Source organism: Scomber scombrus, chromosome 21 (assembly GCF_963691925.1).
Source record: "Scomber scombrus chromosome 21, fScoSco1.1, whole genome shotgun sequence".
In the NCBI taxonomy this organism is placed as follows: Eukaryota; Metazoa; Chordata; class Actinopteri; order Scombriformes; family Scombridae; genus Scomber; species Scomber scombrus.
This window is the reverse complement of record NC_084990.1, coordinates 21491220-21510835: the sequence shown is the minus strand read 5'-3', so window position 1 is coordinate 21510835 and position 19616 is coordinate 21491220. Positions and strand designations below refer to the sequence as shown.

Below are 19616 nucleotides of genomic sequence, written 5' to 3'. Positions count from 1 at the left end.
TGAAGTTCTTCTCACTTCAGAGGTGTTTTATTAACAGCTGCAGTATTCTTACACACTGCAGCTAAATGAAAAATATTGATGTAACAGAACATAATGCCGCTCCAATAAAGTGTCAGCAAACAAAATAATCCCCCCTTAAAAAAACATCGTCTTCGCAGGACAGCTGAAAGGACAGTCTGAAGATCAGAGGCCAGTCGAGGCATGTTTCTCATTAAGACTCGATGTTGGACAGTCTTCCCAGGGTTGAGAGATAGCTGGAGGCTATACGACGCAACTCTGCAGGGGGTTCAGTGCCCAGGAAGCTGAGCTGAACTCTCTGAATCCTTTTAATTATTCATCAAGACACTGTGCACCTGAAACAACAACACTGCCAGATAAAGGCTGCTGCCAGCATTACTGTACAGCAGACATATCACTGTTTCACATCAGTGCAAAGAGAGTGCATTCTGCTGTTTCTGAGGAAAGTGAGAGCCTCTTCAGACTTCATGTTGGATCCTGGAGAAGAGGTTTCGCAACGGTCAGTCTTGAGCAAAATAATCGATGGACGACAGGCAACACTGGAATTTGACTTTAAAGAGTTTTACTGTTACTGTTAGTGTCATCCATGATGCCAAAATCCTGACATGTGGTCAGTGTTGTTAGGAAGATGGGATCCAGAAGTGCATGCAGGCTGATATGATGACAAATGTCTCTTTCTTGGGAGATTCAGGGGGGTGAAATAACACGGAAACGCTTCTATTAATACAAAAAATGAGTTCAACAAAGTGTCAATTATGAAACAATTGGAAGTGATACAATCCAGACTTTCTCCCTGCTTCCCTAAATAACTTTTATAATACCTTGCACCATCATTGCTTGAAGTAAATGATGTATAACAGTGCTGATTGCACACGGAACAGAAACATTTCATCCTCTTATAGCGGAACAGTTTAGACACACATGCATAAATAGTGAACGGAAAGTGCTTTCTTTGGCTTTGTTTTAACCTTGTATGGTCAGTCTCAATCTCTTTAGTCCTACCTTGACATCCAGTTTTAACAGCGACCCTCCACCTGAGTCTCAGCCAGTTCTCTGCTCTGTCGTTCCCCCAGTGTCTCCTACAGAGTCCCCGTCATCGCTGCTGGACACCCGCTGTGGAGATGTGGAGGAGGAGGAGGAGAAGGAGGAGAAGTGGACTCCAAGCGGCCAGCACATCACTGCAACGAGTGAGCAGAGGGAAAGGGGAGAAATGAGGCAGAGGGGAGTGAAAATGTGATGGGAGGGGGTGAGGGAAGGAAGAGAGAAAGAGGGAGGGATTGATCTGTGGACGGAAAAAGGTGAATGACGGAGGAAACGGATCAAAAAAGAGAGAAGTGAAGGGAGGAATACAGGACAAAACTGATGGAAAACCACTTTAAGTCTGGCAGGCAATAAAAAAGTGGTTATGTGTCTTAGGCTTTCTTCCAGTACTATATTGCAAAGGCGTCTAACTAGAATTAGAGTCTTAAATGCGTTCACACTGGAAAAATGACAAAATAAATACACTCAAAGCTGCAAGTATGTAGTCTAATGCTGGCTCCAAATTCCATACTGCAAACTAACTGTATACTGTATGTATTAAGCACTAATTATTATAGTTGCACTTATAATGCAAGGTTTATATATACTTTACTGCATTGTACTAACAGGTAACATGTCAAAGTTGCAGTTTGATTATTAATGTCCAGTTCAATTTCATAAAGAGAAACCAAAATGTTTTTTTAATTGTACTTAAATCTGCGGTAACAGATGTTTTTAAACACCACTTTTCAGCAGAAGTAGAGAACACAACACTGACATATCATCATCTGTTAAGTTGACATGTTGAACTTTTTGGCAAACTTAAATCCACATCCAGCAGTTATGAAAGAACACAATGTTTCATTTAGAGTTGTGTGTCTGTCTACTTGGTAAGTGTAATTCAAATATCCACTCTCTTTAAGCTCTGATTTTGCTCTCCGCCAACTCCTGAGGGAAATATCTGGCTCTTCAGCTGCTAAATGATCCACTATGTTCGCCAATTAGTCTGCAGCTAACTGTGTCTGTTTGCTGTTTGGTGCTGAGCAGGTAGTGTTCAGTGGCTTTTTAGAGCTCTTTCTCTCAGTTGTCTGCTGCAGCTGACAATGATGCTATATAAACAGTGAAGTTGCAGCCAGACAGCTAAACAATGATATTCACTATAGAGCTCCTCAAAGACGAGGACAGCTGCAGAGTCATTAGGTTAATCAATACGAGCCACAACTAACACATTACACAATGTCAGCTCATGCATTATTATTATGAACAGTATTAATTATAACAGCTTTTAACTCTGTCCCATAACATTCTACATATTCATTTTAAGCGTGTGTGAGTATGTGTAGACAGTGAAACTTCCATAAAATCTCTACAGTAATACTAGCTGTAGATTATCTGTAATGCTGTACTTAGGGTGCTAACGTCTGCATGCTAACATGCTCAGAATGGCTGATATTTAGCAGGTGTAATGTTTACCACGTTTGTCATCTTACTTTAGCATGTTAGCATGCTAAGATTCAGTACTTACAACACACATCGCATATACTGTTTGTGGTCACTTTGTAGTCACTTTTCTAGTAAGAACTACAGTTGATAGACAAGATAATGGCAGGTATAAGCTCATTGCACATTATGTAACAGTGTATAAGTCAGGCAATAAATTACAAGTACTAAAATACCAAATATATGTTTTGACACTTTGTCACCATTCTATAGTTTGTTGGTAGTAGTAGAAGTATTAAAGTGTTGCTTTAAGTGTGATAGCAGAAATTTCCAAGTCTTATTGACATTTGTTGACAGTTACAACCTATGTTTTTGGTTAAAGTCCAAATAAAAAGGTATTATAAGAGTATCTAACTTCTCTATCATGATGTATTTCCAAATGAAACGGGTTAGACAGGCGGGACATAATGCCGGGAGGAACTTGATTTGAACATTGATAAGTGGACACATCATAATGAATCTTAGAAGGAAGAAAACATAGTTGGATTTTGATAATAAAATACGAGAACATTTATTTATTTTTATTTCTTGGTGGCACAATATGACCAAGGATGTGAGCTTAAAAAGCTTAAAAAGGCGTTTTTCATTCCATCTGGACTTTAAGTTTAGGCCAAGTCTTCATGGGACCAGTTCCTCCGAGACTTCAATGAGGCAGATGTAGACGGCAGCACACACCAGCTGGGATCAGACCAAATAATAAAACCCAGCAGCAGCAGCAGCTTCTTAATTTCATGTGTGTATTCTTAACCGCAGTTGAAACTAACCCAATTACAAGCACTGAGATCGGCGGATCTGGGAGTTGCGTTGTTGTTATGGACAAGACAAATGTGTCCTTAATTTAGCTAAACCCTTAGAGGAAACCCTGCTCACGACTCCAAATTGTTGACGATAGCAAAGCGCCAAAGCAAACAGAGCATTAAACGAGTAGATTTGAAGAACTAATTCATCCATCAGTTCAGTCTGTTGACAAACCATTTACAAACCAAAGGATTACGTGAGCTCGGTTTGACCCTGCCTGGTTTCCTTCACCCTGCAGATGCTGATCACTGTATGTGTGTTTTTACATATTTTTTTTATACCTCCAACCTTACAGGTCGTCAGGGGGGTTCACTCAAGCAAATAATGAACCTCAGCAGCCAATCATCATGCACGGACGTGACTCATAATCGATCAGACCTGTTAGATTGGAGGCAGATGATGCAGAGGATGCTGAGGGAATAAATAGAGATCAAGCTGGATATGATGGGTTCAGCTTAATGTTTTCTGCTTGGTGATTCTGATACAGCGGTTGATATGCGTCGCCACAGTCATAAGAAATCCAATCTTCCTTTTATGGACAGTAATGACCTCAGAAAACCCAGAACAAATCACTGATGCAGTACAGATACACTACAGTGCATTTTCTTGCAAGTCAGTTGTTGTACTTCTATGAATTTGTACCCTCAAAAACAGAACTGACCTTTCACTTAATTCATATGATACGACTGTCAAATCATAGCCTAGCAACAAGGGATGACCAGACCTGGCCATTGGTACCAGATTTGGCAGTTTTTAACACAATTGGGCATCTTTTATTTAACTATAGTGGTTGCCATTGATAACTGTCATTTCAGTTGGCAAAAAGAAGCGTTGCCGACTAAATGTGCACGACAAACCGCTGGTGCAGCAACAAAAGCTTAATCTGCTCTGGTCTGCAAATGAAGGACGTCTGGTAAAGCTGTCACTGCCCGGTCTGAAATCACTATCCAGACTCTTCTTTTATGTGGTTCCAGGATGGTGAAATGAGCAACCCAGCCACGACTTCTAGTTATGTTCAAGCCATCTAGTAGCGGTAATGACTGTCATATGATACTTTCTCAAACCCTTACAAATGATGGTGTTTTACGGTGTGACAACACTGTCAAGGTTGTGGTTTGGGTTTATAATGGTCACTTTAAACGTTTATACTTTCTTAAAGTTATGTAACCTTTATCATCATGGCAACAGTAATAACTGCAATGATATGACTTTTTAAAGATGGCCAGTTTGGGAACGTAACAGTCATGGTTGGAAACAGGAAGCAAACAGTGGACTCCTGAAGCAAAGTCCTCTTTTATCGAACCTGCCTCCTCTTAGTAAGGCAAAATCATTTTATCAAGTCACCTGATATTGACACAATCTGAACTGTGTCACTTCCTGGATCATAATTACTACAGTGTAAATGTAACTAAAGGTCATTTTTGCCAGTCTATACTGCTGTACAAGCTGCATCTTCAATATATTTAGTACTTGAGTAAATGTTCTTCCCACCTCTAATAAAATAATTATTGATTTGCAGCACGAGGTCAACAATTCGATGAGCCAATTTCACGCCTGCAGAGATTATTGGCAATTCAGATTTATAGTCCATCTTTATCTGCCTACATTACACTCTTCCCAGAAACAGCTACAGCTCAAAAACAAGTCTTCCTCTGCAGTTGCAGTGCTGTCAGAGTAAAAAAAAACAGAAAGAGAAAGAAAGCAGAGCTAATGGAGCTGCTGCAGTGAGATAAACTGATGCTGAGGCAGGTCACATCAGTCTGGACGACTGCCATAACCTCAGCTTTCCAAACTGTCGCTCTGTGCAGCTTTCAAGCAATAAGACTCTCAGCGGCTGAAACATGAGGAGCTCTCCAGACAAACATTGTCATCTTATCTCTGCTCAGACACGCACTCATCATGACTTCATGCCCTCTGTTTGGCAGAAAATCTGTTCTTCTTTATTTTTGATTCATGCAATTGATGCTTTATTGTTCTTTTTTTATGTACAAAAATGTCTTTTTAAGAGAGAATAATGATTTAAATACAGGTATCTAAATAACTATCTTTTAAAAAAATGTCTATATATTGTGTATTACTTTATATTTCTATTGTACATGTATTTTGTATTTTGTATGTTTTGTATTGGGCTTTGTATTGCAGTGGAAAACACTCTTGCAACCTGCTTTTATTGTAACTGCAAGATAAACTAATAAGTGCCATGAAATATCTTATGTTTATCTGGTTGGCTGATATCACACGTCTGTGTTATTTGTTCAGATCATACCTAAGCAGTGACTCCATCTGACACAAATGTTCCATTATTCAGTAAAATAGGAACTGCGTGAAAGATTCAGTCCTCAGTAAAACATCTATGCTCACTGAAATAGATCAAACAATCAGTTTACATTTAAATGAAGATGCAGGTATCATCTATAGAAAACATGATAAAGTGTATGAAGATGCACAGTTTCAATGGATGTTCAAGTAACAGTTATATACTTTTGGCAAAAAGTGCTGCCTTTAACTCAAGTAAATAGTTATGCATTTTAAATGTCTTATCCTGAAGGCTTAGTAACCACAGAAAAGAAAGGTCATCACTGTTTGCAACTTGAAAGGAAAACATTGAAAGGTTTGTTTGTGGGAAAAAGGAAAGCTGCAGAGAAGGAACTTTCTGTGTTGCTTTAGAAAAAATACATTATTTCACAAAGAGCACAATTACAACATACTTTTACGCTTAATTTCATTTATTTAGTAAACCCTTTAGATTGCAGTATGCAGTACATATGCATACAATATAAAATAGTACAAAACATAAAAATAAAAAATACTCACACAGTGGATGCATTCATAAACAGATAAAAACATTTCAACAGCACTTACAGTAGACTCATTTTTTATACATGAATACACACTTAAAAGCAAGTGTATGGGTCCACATATTGTACATTTCCATTTTTAAAATGGACTGCTCTTTAATTTTCCATTGTTGTGTCCGGCCAGCTCTTTGACTCTTTCCTCTTCTCCTTTTAATTAAGTCGGCTGACATACTTAATGATGATTTTTACCTTTTTGAAAATGGCAGTAAAGTAGCATATAGTCGCTGTCACAGGCTTGTGTCTGTAATAAGACCCTGAGTCAACGTGAAGGTTCACATCCTGCTTTGAGTATTTTGCATTAGTTGGATCCCAGCAGCTGTTGAGATGCAGCTAGCCTGACCTCTAGTGGACATTAGGTGTGCATACAGTGAGTAGTGTCTAGAACGGTGCCCACTGTGGCTTCGACTGCAGCCTTTTTGTCTCTCTCTATGGACTGCAGCAGTTGTTGTAAAGATTTGAGATGGTTACACACATACATACAAACATGGATGATACCACAGTACAAATTAGAAGACAAAAAAACATTATCACACTTACATCTAGCAGTATCCTATCAGGCAGGTAGTTTTGGTTTTATTCCCAGGTTTTGAGACACACACAATTTTTAAAGAGTGCACAATAAATAAATGGTTATCAAAGGGACTATTTTTTCAGAAGGTATATAAATCGTTCCCCTAAAAATAGATGACAGCAAACTTCCTAGATTATCCAGAGTGACCAGGGAAAGAGATGCCACTGCCGAATTCATTGAAATATAATTTTTTGATACTGTGAGTGAATTTAATGTCATTTACCTCTGTTCTTTGTAAACACTGTAAAACATCTTAAGCTGATTTAAACATAAGTTTCTTTGCTGCCTTAAACGTGTGAGTTAAAGGACCAGTGTACAGGATTTGCTGTCATCTAGTGGTGACTAAATGCCTCCCATTGCCACAGTGACCGCAAGACTTGGGACAAATGTAAAGGTCCCTCTCTATAGCCAGTGTTTGGTTTGTCCGTTCTGGGCTACTGTAGAAACATGGTGGTGTCTATGTAGAAATAAAGGGCTCATTCTAAGCAACAAACAAAAATGACTCTTATTTACCAATGATAATACACTAATTAAAACAGAGCCTACTTATGATTTTATATTCCATTTCCATTGTGCTTGATGCCATTAAAATCTGCACACTGCACCTATAACTGAACTTAAGATAATTAGTTCAAAAAGATAAACTTAACTAGAGAGAAAGACTTCAATAAACTTAAGGTATTCAGATCTGCTCAGTTTAAAGAGTCATTTTTCATTCATCACAAAGAACTTGGCTGCTGTTGGAGCCACTTTGTACCAGAGTCCGTACAAAGACCGGTGTGCAGGGGATTGAATTCAACACTAACCTTCATAATTGTTTGGCATGTGCGCTTACACAGAACTACTCTCCAGAGACTCAAAACATGATCGCTGTTGTTGCCATTTCTAAACAAACTAATGTGACCAAACTCTTCTGGATGAAGGAGCATGTCACCAAGTGCAGCAGTGTTTTTAATAGTTTTGCAGAACAGAGGAACAAGAAGTTTAAGATATTTCAAGCTTTGGATACACACACAATACTTTTAAGAAATCAGGTCATTGTTGGTTCGATTTCTTGACAATAAGAAAAAAAAATATAAAAAAATCACCAGACATATCCCTCAGCTGTTTAACATATCTCCTTAATAGAAATACAAAGAGGAATTGAATGTTTTGCATGAGGACAATGAAGGCCACTAGGCAATGACTGACCTGTTGGCTCTCAGCCAGACACAGAGGTCTCCTTTCAATCCAGAGTCAGACTGGGATAGAAGAACTCATCCTCAGGGATCACCATCGACTCTGACACCACACGTGATCCGTGCACACTGCAGAGGTCAATAGCACAGACATGATACCACAAAGCAGATCATAAAGCTTAAAAACAGCCCGAATATCAGCTGCAGTCATTATTACTGACTTGGTTGTTGAACGGAGCTCAAGTTTTAGTTAGAAGTTATACATATTTTCAAAACAATGAGTGAAAAAAAAAATCATTAAGAGAGAATTTGATATATTGATCATATAACTTACACGTCTCCTAACGAAGCGTGCCATAGCCTGAAGCAGTGAATAAATTGCACATGTTGCTGTGTCACGCACATGAGCTGAATTGGTTGAACACAGTGACACACATTTGATTAAACTGCATGTGGAACAGATTTAATGCAACTACCGGCTTCATTTTCTCACTTATCTCCTATCATAGTAGCTTCAGGATCCAAATCAGCCTGTGATAAAGTCATCTTCTGAACAGCAGATTATGGAGATTAGATCTAATAACAGTGTTTCAACTCTGTCAAACCCTGAACACTCCAGTCCACAGCTGTCTAAGGATCCCTGAGGCCTCCCTAAGTAATCAATGCCATGTAGCGAGCACTAATAACCAAGGATAGGAAAGTCAAAATCAAAACGGTAGTCATGGAAACAACCCAGGCCTCATTCCACCCATCGATGTGGTTATGTGTATCTGAATACCGGATGTGGTGAGAAGGAACCCCTGTCCCACATTCAGACAGAGACCCCCTCGTCCCACACAGCCAGCAGGGCAGACGGAGAAACCCAGACAAAAAAGATGGTGAAACAAGACCGAACCCACGTTGGGATGCTGCTTTTGGTTCTCTGTCTTCACCTGGGGGAAGCTACTGCAGGTGAGTTAGTGCTCATTAGCTCAATCAGAATGCATCATTAAGGAGGTTGTGTTGGATCATTTGTCGTCTAGTCTAACTGTAATTAGTCACTTCAGGAATTGACTGATTGTAGTTTGCTTGCTTAATTATTGCTGGATTGCATATGCCAGAGACAGTGTTGTTAATGAGCGTTTGAGACAACTTTCAAACTAATAATGGATGGATTCCCCTTCATGAATATAAATGCTGTTTTCAGTTGTGCATTTAAGGGATGGTTCACTAACAATTACGGGTAAAAACCCATATGACCCATATGGCTGTGCTTGCCAATTAGAGCTACAACTAATAATTACTTTCATTGTTGATTAAACTTTTTTTTTTTCTCCTCAATTCATAGATAAATTGTTTGGTCTACAAGATGTCAGAACATATTTAAAACATCCTCAAATGTCCGACCAGCAGTCAAAACCCCAAATATATTCAGTTTGCTATCACAGAGAACTAAAGAAACCAAAAAAATATTTACATTTAAGATTTTTTTTCATTAAAAAAAAAAAAATTTAAATGATTAAGAGACTATAAAAAATATGTTTTCCTTTTTCTGTTAATCGTCTAATCGATTAACCGTTGCAGATTTATTCCCAATGAAGAAATACAATAAGGTACTGTATGAAAATTATTCTTTTGTCTGAAGCTTTTATGCTTCTGTCACTCTAGATTTATGTTTTGTGTCTGCCTTCGCTTTCAGTGCACTTACACACATAACTTTACAGATGTTACAGCTTCTGTGTGTGCCAGTGTTCATAAATGTTCATTTTGCCATATGCAGAGGACAGCAGCCTTAACTCGGTTTAATTACGCTAGAAACAAAATGTCAATTTTGAGACGATATACTGGAATTGTTTTCCAATTAAACTTCTAATGCTTATTACAACATACTCAGAGGAGGATTTAGCCAGAAAACATTCATATTGATTTAGAGATCCTTTAAAACAAAATGAAACATAAAATTACGGCCCCCCCCCCTTTCAGCCATATAAGTTTCATACAGTCCCAGATAAGATACTTCTGGGTGAATTGTTATCCACATCCATCATTTGATGCGAAAAAGTTAACAGTTTACACTCACTTGTTCATTAAAATCAGAATAACAAGAGATATTGTCACTTTTTTCCAACTTAATTTTAATATACCAACTTCATTTTCCAAATGCATTGGCCATCCTACTCTGTGTTAGACGCCACTGAATAATATCACATCTGAATAAATGATGTAATTATACAATATGTACTTTTTTTTGCTGCAAAACACAAAACATACAATGATATCAAACATGAAACAAAACCCAGATTATAACAGGAAACTGTAACTTAGCCAAAGTTCACAGAGGGTTTTGCATGATTGTTAGCAAGTAGTCTAACCAGAGGGATGATAATGAAATATAACATTGGATAAATTAACAGATGAACAAATACAAATTAAAAGGAAAATATACAAAACAAAAAAGTAGTTTTTTTTAATATATATATATAATTTGGTGAACTAACCCTTTTACATCCTCTTTTTTTCTGGTTAAACAGAGGATATGACACAGGATGTTACAATCTCTAAGGTTTCTACACTTCACTTGATTTCACTGAAGTTGTTCTTGGTAATGGCCACTAGATGATGTTGCTGCTATTACAACACATCCTCATCTGTGTGTGTGTGTGTGTGTGTGTGTGTGAACAGACTAAAGCAGAGACTGTATCTTTAGTGGTTTAAAGGGAGTTCACACTGTTCCGTTTTCATGGGGCAGAAAGGAAGTGCATCAAGAATCAGAAAGAGGAACTTAGCTAATATGAATCAAGAGACTGCCTGTTACAGTAACAGCACAGCCTGCAGAAGAGGAGGGAGGGAGGGAGGGAGGAAGGGGGGGAGGAGTGCTACAACCGCCTCATCTGAGACGAAGCTTTAATTAAACATGACCCACAATCCCTCATTATCCAGACAGCCCGTGCAGCTGGACTAATCAATGACATGGATTTGGATGACACTGCCCCACTATATGCCCCAATAAATATCCAGCACATTACTATAACACATGCTACTTTTTAATCCTGCTTCAGTATTCTGTTTCTAATTATTTCCCCTTACTCTAACTCCACCTGTCCCTACTTCACATCCACCAGGCACGCTGAAGGTAGAAGGGGCCCAAGATGGAGGTGGCACCAACGGGGACACCATCAGCCACTCCCTGACCCTGGTACAGCGTCTGGAGGCCCTGCTGGTTCAGGGAAATGGTAGTGACGTGACACTCAGGGTGGAGACACCCAGCGCTGATGAGGTGAAGGTGATCCAGGCTCACTCGCTGGTGCTCTTACTTCAGAGCTCCGTGTTTGAGGAGATGCTGCTGACCCGCAACAGCAGCACCCTGGTCCTGAAAGAAAGCTCGGACTGTGCTGCTGTGTTTGACAAGTTCATCAGGTGAGACAGGAGAGCATATTTTCCTCTCAGTTTGAGGCTCTGCTGTACTCAGTTTGATTATCGGTCTAATGAATGGGTTGTTATCAGACTTCTGCAGAGCTTGATGACGAGCTGATTCGAGCTCATTTGAACCAGGTGTGTTGGAAGTGGGGAAAAAATCTAAAACATGCAGGGCAAGGGTGCCTGAGGACCAGGATTAAAAAACACTGCTCTAGAGCAGTGATCACAAGACTGCTCCTAGAGAGCTACTGCCCTGCATGTTTTAGTAATCTCCCCACTCTAACACACCTGCTCCTAATTATTTAACACCTTATCAAGCAGCTGAAGCTTGTCAAGGGCTTGATACCAGGTTAATAATTACAATCAGGTGTGTAAGAGTGGGGAGATTACTAAAACATGCAGGGCAGTAGCTCTCTAGGAGCACGGTTGGTGACCACTGCACTAGAGGAATGAACTCAGCAACTGCAGCCCTACATCTGACCCACACAATCAATGAGTGCAACATTGACTAAAAAACAAATGGACCAATCAGTGAACTCTGATTGTTCACTTGTTTTCAGCTGCAACTTTTAGTGAGGAGACATTTGGAGGTTTGAAGATACGTAAAGGGCACATATCATGCACATTTCCAGGTCTATATTTTTATGCAGGGACTCTACTGGAATGTCTTTGCATAATTTACAGCTCACAAAATGTATTTCCTTATTTAAAGATCCCCTCAAGCTAAGTATTAAGATATACAAAAATACTCTGCTTGGAACAATATTCTGTGTCTAATACGGTTTACCACATTAAAATCCTTAAAATGCCATATCCTCCTTCTCCCTCATTAAAAAAAGAATTTATGAACATGTAAATACATTTCATCTCAAAAGTTTAACTGCTGGACACAAGATGTGTCCTCCTTCACTGTAAAGTCTATTCTCAGTGTTTGTGCAATGCAGGCTTCAAGTTTCTACATCACACTTGAGGGAATTGTGGGTTTTATGTGGGTCAGACATAATAACTGTTACATTATGTAATAAGCTTAATCATAGTAACTTTGTTTGTTTATCACAAAGTTACAAAGTGCTTTACAGGAAAAGAAAAACAGTAGCAAATAAAAACAAATGTGGGAGCTGTCACTGATCAGCATAAAGTGCATTACTGTTGTTCCTGTGGGGGAAAAATAAAGCCTTAAGTCAGTAGGAGATTTTAAAAAATCCAATTTTGGATATTTGCATGAGTTGAAAGAAGCATGACTGAACAACGTCAAAAAAGAGGATGACTCATACATTACTTATATTTGTGATCCAGACTCGAAGAATCTATTAAACCAAAGACTGTGATCTAAGATGTGTCATCATTAAATTTTAAGTTCAAAAAATGCATGCTGTGCTTCAAAAGCTACAACATTAAACCGCTACTTCCTGTCTCTGCAGGTATCTGTATTGTGGAGAGATTTCTCTGAATGTGGACCAGGCCACTCCTTTACACAAGCTGGCCACTAAGTATCAGGTGGTGGTTCTCCAGCAGGGCATCACCCAGTACATGACCAAAAATCTGGCCCGGGACTCCCCCTCGGGTCACGTGGCTGGTTGGTACCAGTACGCCCTGATTGCTGGGGACGTGACTCTGAGGGACAACTGCCTTCAGTATCTGGCCTGGAACCTGTCGTCGGTGCTTCAGAGTGGAGAGTGGGTGACCATCAGTAGCCAGCTGCTCATGTCTCTACTGCAGCGTTCAGACCTCATCCTGCAGAGTGAGATGGAGCTCTTTGCAGCGCTGGAGGCCTGGATTATTCAGAACAACCCAGACAGTCTGACGGCAGAGAATGCTTTGAGAGCTGTGCGCTACGCCATGATGCCACCACGGGAGCTTTTCCGCCTGCAGACCCAGTCTTCGGTCCTGGCTCGCTATCAGGAGTCTGTGCGTGACCTCCTCTATATGTCCTACCAGTTTCACTCTGCATCGCCAATGCACATGGCCAAATACTTTGACGTGAACTGCAGCCTCTTCGTGCCCAGGAACTACCTCTCACCAGTGTGGGGGTCACCCTGGATCATCAACAATCCAACTCGAGATGACCGCAGCACCAGCTTCCAGACTCAGCTGGGACCCAGCGGCCATGACGCCAGCAAGCGGGTGACTTGGAACGCCATGTTCTCACCACGTTGGTTACCCCTCAGCATGAGGCCGATATACACGGAGACGGGCGCCATGCAGCCAACACGAGTGGACGGCGGGCGCCCTCGCATCATCATCACACCAGCCACGTCCAGTGCTGATTTTGCTGGGGTGAACTTCCAGAAGACGGTGCTCGTGATGGCTCAGCAGCAGGGGAGGCTGGTGGTGAAACACGTCTACAACTTCCACCAGAGCACCGAGGAAAACGGCGACTTCTTGGCCGAAGCTGACCTGTACCGCCGGACGTCTGAATACCTCATCGACAGCTCCCTCCTTCTCCACATTGTGGTGAAGCCACTGTACCAAACCCTCATCACCACCAAGAACTGACCCTCCTCTCTGAGCCATCACATCACCCCATACCCTCCAACCCTCTGAAGTGACATCTCACTCATATCACGTCATGGGGATGTGGATCTGAATCCTCCTCGTGTGTGATGTTTGGATCATTGTCTCATTAAACTGCTGTTTTCATTGGGCAACTAATACACTGTAAAGCTTGATTCATGAGAATCTGAGAGCTGACATTTTGTAAAATCGATGTAAAATCACAACGTGTCTCTTATATAACTAGTCTGGTGAAATTCTACTTTTTAACTTCTTACTGTCGACAAATCCCTTGAACAGAAAACCAAAAATAATACTGATAAGTATTACTCTGAGCCATCCATTTGTGTCCAGAAACTATTAAAAACACGTCATTTCTTGTGATTCAATCCCACAAACGCCACCAACTGCTGGAAATACTCACTAGAGCACAAAATGTGGATTAATCCGCCACTGAAAATAGTCCTCAACAAATGCCCTAATTCCTCCAGTTGAGTAATGTTTCCTAAAAAGCACAGTGCCCAGCAGTTTCTAGAAATTACTGAGCCAACTTTACTGAGAAACCAAAAAAAGTTATGCAATTGTGACCCAATTCTTAAAATTAATGTCTTCAGTAGGAACCGGTGGGTTTGGCACTGAAACTACAGGGCAGAGTAAAGAAGTTAGAAGGCTTTTAATGATTTGTTGACATTAAGAAGAATTGCCAGCCCTATCCTTCATGTTTGAGGTTCTGTTCCTGCCACATTTTCTTTGTATTGTTTTTTAAATAATGGTGCTATTTTACCCCATTTACAATTAAGGGGTAACGATTGTCATTCATCACCCAGTAAGCATTGATTTAATGTCAGATGACATCTTGACGTCGAGGTTAAAACTAGACAAAGTTTGATTTGAGAGATTTTGAAATTTGAAGTTACACACAACAGTTGTTTCACCAGCATGTGATTGACTATATTCAGTATATATTTAGGATCTGCTTTGCATTGAAACATACTCATCGAAACAACAATTATATGTAAAATGTTTAACTTTTAAACAAAATTTGACCCATTTTTATCTTAGATGTCAAGGCATATTTTAATTTGCAAATCATCAAATCAAGTTTACTGGGCACCAAATAATCCCATTGAACTTAATTTTTTACTTTTACTTTTAATTACTACATCATTTATTTACAAAACTACACGTTTGAGCCCCCACACCACAGTAGATGTCAGAATACCTTGTTGGTAGTTCATTGTGATTGAGGATGTTAACTAGAATCACTGTTTCATTAGTTGTCATTAATCAATGTTATCTGAAAATAAAGATTTTTAATAAAGTTTTAAAAATAAATTGTCATGTCATTTCTTGATTTGTCATAACTTCATTGGCAGCTCACATGTGATCTGCTGTGCATATAATTCATTAGTTGTGGTTTTGATCTTTTACTTAAGTATATTTATGCAGTTATAATAGATATAGCACAATCTACCTCGGCTCCAATTGGAACAAAGTCTATGGTTTATATGTCAGATAACGCAGCAAACAGGCCAGATTACCCTGTTAGGTTGCTTGGCTGAAATCCACGTTGACTGAACTGTCCAGTAAAATGCTGCAGAGTGGTCACTCATATTAAAGCCTTAAAAGCAGATATTTTTGTAGTAAACTCATTTAAAAACCTTGGATTACCCTGAATTTCCACTCAAACTTTAACGTGAATGCAAGAGGCGTAGAAATATTCATTAATGATATACAGCCTCAGATATAAAATCAGACCCCAGTGGAAGATACATCATTGTGACAAGAACCATATTTCAAGCTGACGTTTTATTCCAGTTAATGTTTATACTCCCAATGGGACAATATTAAATTTATGAACAGACTTCTGTCTTGTCTTCCAGACTTAAACACCCATAAACTTATTTTTGGAGTGGATATAGACTCTTTTTCCTTTATCCATTGCTAGATCGTTCCAATCGTAAAACCATGTTACTGTACTGAAAATGTCCAAGTCTTTGTCAGCGCTTATGAAATGGATGCAACGACCCGTGGAGATCTTTTTGAATCCATGATCTAAAATCCTTTCTTTTTATTCACATGTCCAGCAAGCAGTTTCTCATATAAATCATTTTTTATAGGTAGATACTTTCTCAGTTCTGTTGTCTCAGTAGAAGATCTAACCATAATAACTTCTGTTCATGCACCACTTTAATTAGATCTAGGTCTATCTAATTTAGGTCTCCTACTCACCGCTATGGGAAAGTTTAAATAATATCTTTTGCATCCCATGGCAAAAGAAAGCACAACAAACTTCTCACAGATCTTAATGATGCAATATCTACACTTGATAGAAATATGCCTCCGATCCATCCCTACAACTTCTGCAGTTGGGTGATAAATTAGCCCCAATTTTGTTAAAGGTTTTTAATGAATCATTAGAAAACAGCTCCTTACCACTATCACTCACACAAGCAACTATAACACTAACACTCCCTTTTAAAGAAAGATAAAGAACCCACTGATTGTGGATCTCGAATGTGTACTGCTGCAGATAATTTCGGTACACCAGACAGGCTTTATTAAAACAACATTGGTTCTCAAATATTAGCAAACTTATAGAAAGAGTGTGTCCTTGGAGGAAGAGAAGGCATTCAACCAAATAGAGTTTTCTACATTGCTCGTTGCTATTGCACTATTGCAATTTAATCTCTTTTTATTGCTCTTAAAGCATCACCTATGATTTGGGGCATTGCTTGACATGGTATAAAGTAAAAGTCTTCTCTATACTCTTATGACTTTTCGCGTTATATAGATGATCCAAAGCATTATATTCCCGCTGCCAAATCTTAAAAGATTTTGGTTCATTTTCTGACAACAAGTAAAATGCCCCAGCTTGTCATATGCAGCAAAAGGATGTTCCTTTTCATTTATCTCATTCCGTTTTCAAATACTAACGCATTAAAAGTTCTCAGAAATGATCTTCTCTTCATGAAACCAATTTTCTGCCATTAGTAATAAATAAGAAGTCTGATTTTCAAATGTAATAATAACCTGCTCTTATCATTGGCATAGGAAGAGAACAATGCGTAAAAATTGGCCTTTCCTAATTTTTTGTACCCTTTTCAGTGTCTTCGAATCGTCTTACCCAGAAGGTTTTTCAAAACTATAAACCAACTGTCATCAGGTTTTATTCGAGTTAATAAAGTTCCTAGAATTAACAAAACCATTCTACAGAAAAAAAGGACTGAAGTACGTCTTGCTCTTTTTAATTTCCTGAACCATAATTGGGGAGCTAATATAGTTAATAAAATGAATTACTGGTTACACGGCCCTGAAGCCTGATTGGCTGAAAAATATCCTGAGTCTGATCCAAAATGTGACTGCTGTATCTCACACATAACTATTAGTCCTGTCCCAATGATGTTATCTACTGTCTTACATATAACACCCACTATATGCAAACCCACTGATAGCCATTTTTGGCATGCCATCAAAACCCTTGTAATGCACAGTTTTCTCTTTTTTCTCTTAGGGGAGTCATTAATGATTTCTTCAAGTAATGGAGACCATTTATTGAGTATTGAATTAACCTGTCAATCATTCCTCCACACTAAGAATCAAATCTCTGGCCTGTTTACGACACGTATAATCTGTCCTTCCTAACTTTATCTCTTAAGTATGCTGGTGTCTCTTTAACCTGTCAGACTATCCCATTTACTTCACTAAATAACAATATTTTCTTTTACATTCTTTCTCTTATGTTGTTGCTTGGCTTAGTTTTCCCTTTATTATTATTTCTATTTTTACAACTTCTTGCATTGTATTTCACAATACATGTTATGTATGTTATGTGAATGACTAAGTTGTCCTTGTTCCGCTTTCACCAATAAAAATAGTTGTAAAAAAAAAAAAAAAAAAAAAACTTTACAATCCAGACCCATTCATTCAGGTAAAATAAGGAGAAAGAAATGGGTAATATAATAAATGGAGAGCAGCAGAAGAGATGGACACACTGTTGGGAAGACACGAAAATTTCAATACCCCAACACATCTCGGTGTGATAATGGACGGTGATTTTAAACTGGACAAAGAGATAAAACTCAGTGATAGAATCAAGCTTCTCCCAGCTGAGGCTCTTATCTAAGGTCAAGTCCTTTTTATTATTTAATGATTCTGAAAGGGTTATACAGGCTTTTATCTCCTACCGACTTGACTATTGTACTGTGCTTCATGTTGGTATTAGACAGGCCTCCCTCTAATGCTTGCAGATGGTCCAGAAAGCTGCTGTTCATCTTTTAATAAGAACATGCAAACAAGAGCACATTTCTCCCATACTAGCCTCCCTTCACTGGCTCCCTGTGTGTTTTAGGACTGATTTTAAGATTTTATTGTTTGCCTAACAATTATAAAATGGGCTAGCTCCAATCTCTGTGAAAACTCTGACCTTTTACAACCACATGTCCCATCAAGATTGCCCAGGTTCACTGACTAGTTGCTTCTGATTGTCCAGAGATCAAGATTGAAGCACAGCTGTGGCCCCCAAACTATGGTACATGTTAGGCCGTCTTAAAACATCTTTATTCCTTGGCTTTTAACTCAGTATGAGAGTTGCTTTTCTTTGTCTTTTTGTGTGTTAAACTGGTCTTTGTGATTTTATTGTGTTGTTTTATGGCTTTTCCTATTTTGATCGTATATCACTATGTTTTTAAATGTGCTTTAGAATTTTTTTTCACTTGATCCAACCTAACGTTGACTATAGAGAAACAGAATGACAGGAAGTCATTTTTCTCGCAATACCACCATTCCCCACAGGTCAGGAGGTGTGTGATAATGTCTTGATTTGTGACTTTAATTCAAATATGTTCATTACACTATTATTGGTCTATAACAAAGACAAATAGCATTTTTTTTTACGCTTGAGAAGCTGGAATTGAATAATTTTGGGCATTTTTTCTTCACAAAATGACCAAAAAAATTGAATGATTATCAAAATAGTTATCTGTCGATTGTTTTATATAATTAAATCTTTAATAATCTTGATTTAAAAAGTAGCTGCAGCTGTCCAATAAATGTAGTGGAGTAAAAACAACAATATTTCCCTCTGAAATGAAGTGTTGTACAAATATAACATAAAATAGAAATAATTATGTAAAGCACAAGTGTCTAATTTATGCAAATGTAACAAATGTGGTTACAAATATAATTTGAAGTTGAATCTAAACCATGCACTACTGAGATATGGAGAAAAACAATGACAGGAAGTATTTTTTTCTTTAGTACAAATTGCAATACCTCCATTTCCCACAGGTCAGGGAGGTGTGTATAAGTGTTTTTTACACTTGAGAAGCTGGAATCAAATAATTTTGGGGCATTTTTGCTTGACAAAATGACCAAAACAATTGAATAATTATCAAAATAGTTGTAGTTGAATTTTCTGCAAATTGTTTTATATAAAAAAATCTTAGTTGGCAAAGTAACTGCAGCTGTATAATAAATAAAGTGTAAGTAAAAACAACAAGATTTCCCTCTGAAATGCAGTGTTGTACAAATATAACATGAAATAGAAACACTTATGTAAAGCACAAGTGTCTAATGTAACAAATGTGGTTACAAATATAATCTGAAGTTGAATCTTAACCATGCACTACTGAGATATAAATACATTTGCTGTGTGTGTCTACTGTAAACCATGTAATACATTGGAACACTACATTTCCCAGGATCCTCTGCGCTCCAAGCAGGAAGAACGTTCTCTCGCAGGGGCTCGCACTGATCCAAGTTAGGAGCTTTCAGCTGCCAGCC

At 38.6% G+C, this 19616-nt stretch overlaps 1 protein-coding gene across 1 annotated transcript; it reads left to right on the top strand.

Annotated features, from left to right (window-relative positions):
* Positions 1-485: 485 nt before the first annotated feature.
* btbd17a (BTB (POZ) domain containing 17a) lies at positions 486-13835 on the top strand. Its single transcript, XM_062442272.1, has 4 exons — positions 486-517; positions 1033-1205; positions 11045-11339; positions 12761-13835. Exons 1-4 carry the CDS (start codon positions 486-488, stop codon positions 13833-13835), a joined length of 1575 nt encoding a protein of 524 aa, XP_062298256.1.
* Positions 13836-19616: the final 5781 nt, after the last annotated feature.